This window comes from Pezoporus flaviventris, unplaced genomic scaffold (assembly GCF_033815535.1).
Source record: "Pezoporus flaviventris isolate CSIRO_AGI_PZ_B2104156 unplaced genomic scaffold, CSIRO_AGI_Pfla_v1 ptg000050l, whole genome shotgun sequence".
Taxonomy (NCBI): Eukaryota; Metazoa; Chordata; class Aves; order Psittaciformes; family Psittacidae; genus Pezoporus; species Pezoporus flaviventris.
This window is the reverse complement of record NW_026892598.1, coordinates 5,002,109-5,014,049: the sequence shown is the minus strand read 5'-3', so window position 1 is coordinate 5,014,049 and position 11,941 is coordinate 5,002,109. Positions and strand designations below refer to the sequence as shown.

Below are 11,941 nucleotides of genomic sequence, written 5' to 3'. Positions count from 1 at the left end.
GTCTCCAGTGTTAAAGCGAGCAAAAAGGTAGTGAGAGCTACAAAATACTTTTTCAAAGTGCTGTGACAGTATCTAGAATCAGATTTTTAAGAGGAAATTAGCTTTGCTTAGTCTGTAGCTACTAACAGATTTCCTTCAGAAGGGTGTTTACAGTTAATTAAACTGGATAGGATACATTGCAAGCAGAAATAATTTTATCTCAAGGATAATTTTAGGAATTCTATGTATACAATAGCATATACTAAATCACATTGGATTAGAAAAAAGCAAAGAAAGACTAAAGCTGCTTTCCAAGACCAGAAGGAGAAAAAGCTATGTCACAGGAGGCATAAAAATAATTTAAGATTAACTCAACAGTTGTATCTTTTTCCTTGGTGAAACATTAACAAATGTGTTTCCTTCTTACCAGCTGGCAAAATAACTATAGCTGCATATTTGGAATGGGACAGCAAAATGTGAAAGGCTAATGTGAAAAGAGGGGAAAGAGAAGCTTTGAACAGGCTTAAGCAAGTAAATTTTCTTCCAAATGTCCTAAGAAAAGGCCTTGGTATAGAATTTATGTCCAGGAGCTCACTATAAACTTTTAAACTTCTATAACAAAATTAAATTTGATGATTGGTTAAACTTCTGCAGTTGTTCTTTCAATTCTCTTTCCACATACTTACGGATTTCAAGTCACACATGCACTTTGACTGTTTACCTTCATGCTAAATTCAGGACAATTCATTACAGTGTCTCTCAGCCACAGTACAGCATCTGGAGTCCACATGCCAGTGTTAGGAGGTAAATCTGCTAGGCAGCATTTTAAAGCCTAAGAACGTATTTAAGTACACAAGGTAAAATTTAGTAATAGGAAACTAGTCCACATTCTTTTTTCACATAAACTTCATTAATTCTGACAGATTCAATAATATATGACAAACAGAAAGAGACAGAGGAACATGCAAAACCATTACCATTACACATACACAGCATCCTGTCGATACACAGGACTACATTGTGATTTATTTCAGGCAAAAATGCACAACTAAATACACCCCAATGCTATTAAACAAAACAAAATTTAATTTCATAAACCTTGAAGCAGCTGCACGACAAACATTGCCAAGAGATCCAGCATAGGTTAGCTTTAACATGTCTTTATACCTGAGGAGGTATTGCAATTACTTCTCTCAGGAATTGTGGTGGGATTTCTCTAAGCTCTGATACTTTTACAGTTGCAACTGTTCCAGTATCCATGAACTGCACATCAAGTGCCCGTCTAGTGTGAATAATTCTTATCTGAAAGAAGAAAATAAGAGTATAATTTTGAGGCTAAAAACACAAGGACACATACACAATAGCAAGTTTCATGGGAACTAAGGATTCAGATTTAACTGAACGAAAAGAAGAGCCACCTGTGTGTGAGAAAACTGTAGCTGTTCTTTGAATACTTCTTACCTCTACACGTGCCCATTTTCCTTTAGAAGGAAACAAGCAGATTTTGCCACAGAAAGGCAGCGATACATTAAACTCAGATGTCTGCTGCAAATATAAAAACAGAAGATAAAAAGCATGGAGCTATTACTACCTGACATTCCACTAACCATTTCTAAAGCCACACATGGAATAAACTGTTCTGTAAAGCAAAAACTGTTTCAAATATAAAGCCTCCTTCCAGCCTCAGAAGCATTTCTTATCATGTTTTAAGCTTCCCCAGTCAGTAAAGGTTTCATTCCAAGCTGTGTCTTACACTGAGAAACTAAGAAAATATAAACCATCAGGGAAAAAACAAACATATTTGGAAACACAAAATACAAAATTACTGACCATGACTTCAGTGTTCCAAAAAGCAAGAGCAGCTCAGAGCTGCGATAAACAACAGGAGAAACTCCTACCTTATATTCTAGAACACATTTGTTGAGATATTTAACAAATCAAATTTAATACCAACTCAAATGAAAGTCTTATGGGGGTGACATTCACCACAATGTTCCTAAATAACATGAGAATGGTTACACTACACAAAACATGAATAAACTCCATATGAAGACCCATGAATACCTTAGTTTGCTTAAATTCTCAGGCAAAATAAAAACCCTCATGATAAGCTTCAATGTCAAGATTGCTTTTTTTCACCCTCATAGAGAGATCAATATTAAAGATTCTGAGTCAAGTTCTCTCTTTAATAGCAACAGGAGCCTAACGTACAGTCTGTCCAGAAAAACTGAGCTTTTGAAATACCTACTGGGCTGCCTACCTTTGTGTTGTTTAACACAATCAGAACTCTATACACCCTCCTTAAGTGTTTAGCTTGCTTGAAACTGTATCTTGATAACAGAGGCACGTTCAACAAAGTATTTCCAGATGGTGTGTGCTCCACAACAGGTCTAAAGCTCAACTTCTATACCTAAAAACACTTTGACAGAGTAGTTTCACAAGCAGCAGTTCTAACAGACCTTTAAAGCCCTGCATTTCATGGCTCGCTGCATGTTCAGCAAATTAGATTCTCTTCTCTTTTGTATAATTTCTCTTTAGTCCACTACGGTTTGTTGTATGTGTCTAAATGGCTGGTAGAATGTCATACTTCTCTGTCACATGCCTATCTTAAAGCAACTTAAGACTTTTTAAAATGCCTCCTATCCATCTGTTCTAGTTGAAATTAATCAGAACATTCAAAAGCTAAGTTACAAGATACACAACAGATCAGATCAAAGCCACTGAATCTCCAAGGAAGCCAGGCCAAAGAGGACAGACCTTGCTTTTATTGTCACTTTGCACAGTGTGCTGTGGGCCAGGCTGCTTATGTGTCTTAACTCTACCGCATTAAGTAAAACTTCCAGAAAAAAAATAGCAGGATCTCCACAGGCTTTGTAGCAATCTAATGCAGTTTCCACTGGGAGTTTCCCATTATGAGCCATATTGTTACTGTTCTAAGTATTCAGGGGAAGTCATAAAGTTACTCAAGCCTTAAAGACAGCTTGTGAACATTATCAAAAGACACTTTTTAAACTGATGGTTGCCCTCCCAAAAAATATAAAGAGAATCTGTAGCCTTTTAGAATAGTCCATTGCTACTTCAACTTACGTGCAAGGAAAATCACTGGTACACTCTGAAGAAAGGCTACATGACTTTGCCACTTCTCTCACCATAGAACCTACCTTGTAACGGAAATAGTCTTCCAGTTTCTGCAAGATTTCAGAAAGTCTGGACATGCCTTTAGATGGCACTTGGCAATACAGGCTTCCATCAGAGAAAACGCTGGTTACTCTGACATGTGTATACAGTGCATCTACCTGCAACGGTAAGATTTTGACAGAAAGTTGGGGAGCAAACCACATACACAGACCTAGCAAATTTCTGAGCGTTTTGTCCATTCAAGTCAACAATTTTTAATGAATTTAGAAGGAAACAGGAAAACGGTACCTGTAGGTGCAATTCAAGAGACTTGTCATACAATGACTTCAGACAAGTAGCATTGATGTTGATATCATCTTCTCCAGAAGTGTCATAGAGAACAAGAAGAGGAATGTCACTCTTTTCCAGTATTTCCACAGCAAATATCTTGGAGCATGTCTGCAACTCCACAGCCTTCACTAGGAGAGGATCATCACAGAAGACTTCCAGTCCTGTAAGACAGATAGTACTTTTTATGTATCACTTTATTCAAAAGGAAAAATAATGATCAGGTCTGTGCTCACAACAGGAATCTTTTCAAGAATCAGGATGTACCGCTACTTGTATTCTGCTCAATTTCCACCTTTTTAAGACAGAAAGCCATCTTCAGGGAATGAAAAAAAAAAAAACAAAAAGAAGACCCTCTTCAGAAAGAGTCAAGGCAAATGCGTAGAGAAAAAAGGAATAATGCATCCAAGTATTAAAACATACAAGCAAAATCCAAGCTAATTCCTGGCAATTTTATATATTTAAAATAAAATATTTCTAAAAAAATCAGAAATGCCTACCAGCTTTAGGAAGCTAAATAATTTCCAGTAGAGCCTAGGAAGTCTGCAAATATGCAAGTATTAAAAAGAGAAGGATAACTCTACAATAGGAGTGATATTTAGGAATATTGCCTGACCTGGCTACAAAAGGAAATTTCCACATTTGTGGAAAAAAGGAGTTGTGCTAATATATTGCTTCACATAACAGCAACCATTTCCTTATTTTTCTCACATATATTAAAGGGATAAAAGACATCCAAGCCAAGTGCAGAAACAACTAAGCTCTATTACAGAAATACATGCCTTCTAATATCAACATTTCTCTATAAAACCTACCTTATTCCTTTCTTCCTTTCCTCCTTCCTTACTTCCCCTCCCTTCCTTACTTTCCCTTCCCTCCTTCCTTTCTTAATTTTCCTTCCTTCCTTCTTTTCCCTTCCTTCCTTCCTTCTTTTCCCTTCCTTCCTTTCTTTCCATGCCAACCTGCATCTGTTTAGACTACCTGTCTTGAATAAAATCTAACATATATAGAGGTATTACGAACAAGGATCATAACTCCCAGGTGTTTCAATCTGTAAACTGTGCAGCAGTAAGGTATATAGTCAACACTGGATTTCTCTTACCTGCCAGTTTACATTTTGCAGCTTGAAATGGAAGTGAATGGAACTGTTTCTGTAGTTTGTACACACTGTTGCTTTCAACAAAGTCACTGAAGCCATGATCAACATAGCATACCTGATAATGAAAAAGGGAATAAAAGCATAAGATCACAAATACAATTGAAGGTATGTTTTCTTGAGTCCAGGGAAAATGTACTCAGTTACCACATTCTCTGTGCAGCCACAAACAAATCACTTTGTTACTATGCAACATTTAGCTCACGTTTCTTTCACTGCTTGAATGTTTTGTATTTTCAGGGATCTCTGTTCTCAAGATCTTGAAAAATCATCCTCTCCAACTGCTCCAAGGAATCTCAGCTTTTAATAGGAACAGTACTGGAACAGCATAAGTTACCTCAACTACATGGAGAAAGGTAATAGAGCAGCAATTTTTATTTGTAAAGTGTTGAAAGTCTTGAAAAGTCAAGCACCACTTAAGTGCCATTTTATGTTCTGCATTTTGTTTTTACACTGTGAAGACAATAATTTTGATTTATGCTTACAGTAATTTTGATATAAATACCACAGCCAATGCAGGAAAACAGGAAACTGCTGATTGGCAACAAATAATTTGAGCTGAAGTGAAAGAAGGCTTTGACAGGGCTTTTTACAACTTTTTTTGTAAACTGTATCATGCATAACAAACTTGAAAAGGGAGCCTGAACGCTGCATCAGAGGATAATCAGCAAACACTGCAATAAAGCAGTAGCTTCCTTTTGGCTGATAGTTCTGGCTAGAGAGAAATTGGAGGCAAACTTACTACCAATTGTCCTTGACACTTCTCTAAATCCAACCATGTTTCACAAAACTGAGTTCCGACACTCCCCTCCAAGTTCTAGCTGAAGGGTATCACACTAATTTTCCGAAAATTGTCAATTCTAATACATGTGCTATTTAAGTATTTATGAACTGGATCAACTTCAGAAGTACGTTAAACAGACCTGAGTAAAAAGTCACGTAACTTGGGGAAGAAACAAAATATGAAAAGTTATCATTAAATGTCTGACTAGCAAGAAATAACTGACAAGTTTGAAAGTTCTATCATATGGTCAAGTTTCAATGCAAATGGCAAGTAGTCTATTTGGCCCAGGAAAGTGTAACACAGGAGTTACATAATCTACATAGAACTCCCAGAGTTGCAAGATCTACATGGAAGGAAACACAAGTATGTTTCTAATCGTCTTGCTATCTAGTGCGTGTAATAGATACTTGAGTATAAGACTTCAAACAACATCTACCAGCAAGTGGATTCTGTTCTTTCCTTTTCCTTCCTCTGTCCCACTCCAAATAGTGCTATTACATCCATTCCCTGCAAGACTACTAATGGTACATTTCAGCACACAAGCGCTGTAAGGCTAAGCCCCATATTAAAACCCTAAGTGCAGCAAATTTAGGAATTGACTGTGTATCTAAAAGCCAAGATTGTTCCAAGTCTTTCTACAAGTGCCAAAGGAAGTAATTGCTTGCCTTTATTCTGTTGTCTTCTAGAGAAATTATCCGAGCACGCAACCAGGCATCTTCTTCAGCATGTACTGCAACAAGTTGCCCAACGCTCAAAGATTGCGCTAGTGACACTTTACTATTCTGACTATAGTATGCTTTCATGTCATCTTCCATTTGCTCCTGGGCAGAAGAATAATCTTTGCCCACATACCTACAGTATTTTACAAAACAAAAAAAACCAAAACAAACCACCACAAGAGTTAGGATGCAACTTCAAAAAGCTGAATAAAAACCTAAGAACATATATATATGCATATTTGAATATGAGTAAATTATGGAGATATATATTTTCTAAGCATACAGGTATCCAAACTCTTTTTCCATTAACAGGGCTATTGAAAAGTAACTGACATATAATTCAGTACTTTTGTCGACAGATAAATGTGGTTCAGCACTTCACAATCCAACATGCTACACTGGATTTTTACTAAAAGCTCTTACTTGATTATTACAATCATATAGAGCAACTTGACCACAAGAGCACAGTAGTACCTGGGACCAAGTATAAAAGAGGACTAATATGTCACCTCTGAAGTTACTTCGTCATATACAAACTACAGCTTAATCTGATTTTCACTAAGGTTGATCAAAACCTCTTAAAATAACTTTACCATCAGCTGTCAAACCATGTGCTGTTTACTCTTCACCTTCAGAACAATCCTGATGCTAAGCTACCTAATGGTTCATACTGAAGCAGTTTGTGTTGCATAGATCTTCTTTAATAAAGTACCTAAACTTACTAAAAACTCCAACTGGGAAGATGAATGCTTCAGAAACAAGTCAGATTAAAGCAGACAAAAGGAAAACTTAATCCCAAATTTGATTAGTAGCTACTATTTTAACTTGCTCATGGAGTGATTAATACTGCTCATGCCTACCACACAGATTATCATCCTATAAACATCTGGGTTTATTCTGAAGGTTTGCTATATGCCCAAGATTAGTGCAGATACTGTACTATGACATACTATGCTAACTTTATTACAAAGATTAACTTAAATCTGATCATATTCCAGGGAATCCTCATTCTCCTAAAGACAGCCTACTACCTCACCATCCAATTATATATCGCTTTTCAGAATAACAGCCCTTGTCCTTCTATGTAAGCAGTCATCTACTTCGTAATGGACATGGAGTGGGGCACCAATCACTTGCATGCTACTTAAAAATTTATTTCCTGACATTTGTTTTATAGGTACACTTAACAGCTAGTAGGAGTATCTTAACAGAAAGTAGTATAATCGTGCAGGATTTCCTGTCTCACTAGCTATTTTCTGATAATAGCTGAGCATTGCATTGAAGAAGCTTTCAGCCTCTCAAAACCAATTGAAAAAATATTGTTCAGATTCTTTAGAAAATAATCTTCAAAAGCAACACACACACACAAAAAAAGTTAGAGACTAAGCAGGTGTGCAGGTGGCCAGACACTGCACGTGTGCATTCAGCACCACTCTTACCCTTAGCTGGAACCAATTTACATGTCAAGTAAGGCTTGCAGCTTCACTGTGAAGGGAACAGGGGGTATGCTTCCATAGTGAAACAAGCTATAAAATTCTGTCTCTTCAAAAAGGTAAAAAGAGGGAAAAAAGCATCTGAACTGTAGCACAGAAGCTCAAGTTGAGAATAAAAGCTTATAGCAAATTCTTGTGAGAATTCAAATGTAGCACCTAGCTTATCATCTTTTCCTGCAATCACACTGTTGTAGATGTACAGCAAATATCTAGGAGTGTTTTATTTCCTCTCTTTCTTTCTGACTACATCAGAATTTATAGAACCATACTGCCTCAAAATTGAAATAGCACCAAATCTTTCAACTTAGTCTTAATTAGTGCTGCAGTTTAAAGGTTTCAGCCAAACAATGCTCAGCCGCAAGAGATATTGCTCCATCCCCAAGACAAAAAACAATCTCGAGTTTACTGATCCTACAAAAAAACAGCTACACCGTTCTTGTACGGATCATGATAAGGTGACTGCAGGTCACCTTCAGGATCTTTCATGCACAGGGAAGACGAGCCCATGCATTGTTTCCTTCCCATACATCCACATGAACATTTTCTTGTGAACTACTCAGTTCAGGGATAGTTTCATCTTGAAGACAGATGACCTTGCCCATGTAGTACATACATAACCCTAAGGAGTCACTTCTGTATCTAGTGCCAAGAAACCACTAATCACCAACACATACCTAACACAGAGCTGACAAATTCAGAAACTTTAATGTTGTCCAAGAACCTTGGTCCAAAATTTGGGAACTGCTGATTTAGAGAAATTTTAACTTAATCAACCTCATCTGATCTGTGTCATATGGTATTTTAATCCATGAGATTTGAACCATTTCCCCAAATAATTAGTGGAAACATCCTTAAAATAACATTATAAAGCTAAGATTCGTTACTTCACATATAGAGCAAGTCATCAATGCTGCCAGAATTAACAGGTGTATAGTAAGAAGGAAAGAGTTTTGCAGAATTAATACCCAGATAATTTATTCCTTCTCTTCCCAATACAAAATATGCAATATGCATCATGTCTACTTCAGTATTTCTAAGTATAGATAACTACATGTTTTAAATTGGCTGTCTTTCCTGGCACTATTAATCTTCATTATGTTCCATGTCTTTGACTAAATTCAAACAGAACTCTCACAGGAACAACATAACACATAAAGCCTCTCTTTTCTTTGATGTAGCTCTTCTTCCTGTGATTTCTTTTTTTTTAAGCTTAGGCTCACTCACAAACTTCAGCTGTATCTTCTTTGCTAAAATGACTGACTCATCCAGCCAGAGACAGTACACATGTTAATGATGGATGAGGAATCTTGCCTTAAATTTTTTTTTAAGACCAGTATACAAAATCAATGTATAAGCAATGTACAAAAAAAGCTTATCTGAGAAAAAACACAAAATAGGAATACTGTTAGCAGCTGAAACAAAGATGGCAACATTCTCAAATGAGAATGTCTCTCATAACCCCCAAATATGGGGATTTTCACTACAGATTATCACCATTGGGAACCTGAACAATGGAATAGCACATAAAGTTCAAGGTTGAGTATTCCAATACATTACTCATAGCTAGAGAGAAAAAGGATATCTAAATTTCAGCCTCAAGGCAAGTGTGTTGAATACTGTCAACGAGTAGTAAACAACAGGGTATAGTGAAAGGATCTGTAACTAAACTCCACACATACTTATTTTGATCCTAACCAGGACCTCTGAATGACTGAAACTACCTAATGAAAGATGAAACTGCAGAAACTAGCAGGAAAAAACAGACTGCTGTCAATATAGTCTATTGCCACACAGTTACTCAGTTCATCTTTGAGGTGACATATAGAACTTTTTAAGATTAGGCCCAATGTAAATGATTTTCAAAAAGGAGTATCTTCTATAAAAAACTTTTGTGGGACTTTTTCTTGTTTGATTGCTTGGGGTTTTTTTAGTTTTAAGGAACTGCTAGGATTTGTGTGTTTTATCCTAGCAATGACGTATAGAGAGCTTATCATAGTATTTCCTTAAACAGTACAATAACATAAGACAGCCACTACAACTTACGTTTATACAGTCCTTCAAGACTGGGCTGATTAGCAACCAAACCAAAAAATCATTAGTAGTTTATTGTTGGAAGCTCATCTGTCCCCAGAAGTGAAAACTGCAGTGTAATCTGAATACATTCAAGTCATGCTTAGTCAGTAGTAAGTTAGTTACTGAAATAAAAAATATGAGTATTGCAGCAATATCTGAATACTACTATGTGTTATAATAGGGCTATTTTAAAAAGTCTCCAATGGCAAGTCAAATCTGCTTTGATTCTCAGACAAGCAAATGATAGAACAGATCAGATCAGCACAGAAAAAGTTACAGAAAATTTTCATTTAAGCACCCAAACAAAAGGATTAATTTCCATTATCAAAATAAGTAAATAAAATCCTGCAACCTCCTGTTCATCTGTCCTCTTACAGCAGACCTGCACAATATTAATATGTGAATTCATAAATGAAGAAAAAAAAAAGAGTTTCTGAAGTACAGACTTGCCTAATTAGGACCTCATTAGTGTTTTTGAGTTCCAACACCATGATGGACACAGATCCTTCCGATGGAATGGTTAAAGGAGGAACAGTTATGTTTTCTGGATAATGGTCCTTGGATTCTTCATACTGTTGTTCAGCTGTAGCTTTCATACCACCATGCCTCTGGACTCTCTCAGTGACATTCAGATTTGGGTCAATGAATCTTTGGGGTTTTGCATAGAGGATGGCCTTTTTGGGGATTTCAGATACATAGTCCACTATACATATATCTGAGAGCAGCTCTAGATTATTTAGAATGTCTTCTGGAAATTTTACTTGGTAGGTGTCCTGGTACAATTTGGGAAGTGCATTAGCCCAAAGACCGCTAGAATATTTCAGCAAAATGTTGACAATTTTCTGCTTGAAGTCACTACTAAGTGATGCAGGCGTGCTCTCCATACTTGGTTTTAACAAGGGGTCTGCTTTCGAAGAAGTAACATTCTGAGATGCTTTGTGTTGCTCTGTATCACATTTTGCTGTTGGTGTTATTTTCTCAGCAGGATAAAGAAGCCCATCCACCTGATCACCTCTGTGTACTTTCTCCACCTTGGAAACAAAAAGTATAGTCAATAATCAGTTGCATCTCTAAGTGTAATCCATTTTGCTAGTTACATTTTATAGACTTTGAAGTGGGTATCCAGAGGGAAAGTAAGATTGAGGTAGTTACTACAGCATAGTATTTCTTGCAATGCTTTCAACTCCATTTTGAAGGATACCAAACACATATGACCACATCAGTACAGGGCAAATATCTGAGCTACGTAACACAACTCAAGACTTGCTTCCAAAGATGTCTCGTCTCTCTTTTCTCCTAGAAGGACAAGAAGACGATGACACACTCCATAAACTTAGGTCTTTTGCACATTAGCACCCCCCTGTCCTGGTCATCCATACAGGTAAACAGATCATAAATGAAAGTTTCTGTTGCATCTCACTGAGGGAAAGGGGGTTTCATGGTATACTTCTGAAACAAGAGGACACCCGTCAGGCAGTGTTGAAAGCCTATCTGCTGACATGCTCGAGGAATTTCTTTTTTTTCAAATGGTTCTGAAATTAAGGAATAAATTTCATAATAAATTTTGTTATAAATCTGATTAGGCCACTTTGAACTATACCCACAGCCTCCCTCCAGGCTCCTGTGTTTTGCCAGTCCATGTTTCGACCCTTTGCGAAGTTCAATAGGCATCTCACATGCTCAGAAGTCATCCTTAACTTCTGTACATCCTTAAAAGAACCATTTGAGAACTGTAGAAGTAAACTTACAATAAATTCAAGTTCCTAAAGCTATGCAGTTTCAACCTAGATCGACCTAACTGTAACTTAGCAGGAATATCTATGTAGAATTGAGATAACAAAAGCTCTCAGTGTTTCCATATTGGTTCCAAAGCAAGAACAAGTCCTGCAATAAAGTTATTAAGGTTTATGTAGCTCCACCTTGATGTTCCTCAGAAGAAACAATTCTCGTCAGTTTCCTGGATGTACATCACACCAAAGTCCTTTTCTGAGGCAGACCACTGAAAAAAACACTGACTAGCTGAATTACTTGCTACTGCTCAGGGGTAGCATTTACCTTACAATATTGATGTCCATATCCATCGGAACTTTATAAAGGTTGCTAAAGCCATTCTATGCTGTTCTGTCTCAGCAGCATACAATGGAAGTGTAACAAAGAAGACTATTATCGTACATAACAAGAATAATACATATAACTCATCAAGATAACACAAATGAGAGAAGTATATTTAGTTACAAGACATTGAAAAAAATGGGAGGAGGGAAGGTCATTA

The 11,941-nt window shown here is 36.8% G+C and overlaps 1 protein-coding gene across 4 annotated transcripts in view; it reads right to left on the bottom strand.

The window, feature by feature from the left end:
* LOC133277143 (tudor domain-containing protein 7-like) overlaps positions 1-11,941 on the bottom strand; it is a 53,908-nt gene that overhangs the window by 21,253 nt on the left and 20,714 nt on the right. For 3 of the 4 annotated variants that reach the window (XM_061468754.1, XM_061468755.1, XM_061468756.1), the window contains 8 exons: positions 10,120-10,700; positions 6,050-6,236; positions 4,547-4,658; positions 3,406-3,608; positions 3,141-3,275; positions 1,441-1,524; positions 1,147-1,281; positions 701-811 (listed from right to left, as the gene is read on the bottom strand). In XM_061468754.1, the coding sequence (XP_061324738.1) occupies positions 701-811; positions 1,147-1,281; positions 1,441-1,524; positions 3,141-3,275; positions 3,406-3,608; positions 4,547-4,658; positions 6,050-6,236; positions 10,120-10,700 (1,548 nt within the window). The remainder of the gene's footprint in view (positions 1-700; positions 812-1,146; positions 1,282-1,440; positions 1,525-3,140; positions 3,276-3,405; positions 3,609-4,546; positions 4,659-6,049; positions 6,237-10,119; positions 10,701-11,941) is intronic. The other variant, XM_061468753.1, reaches the window with a different exon arrangement.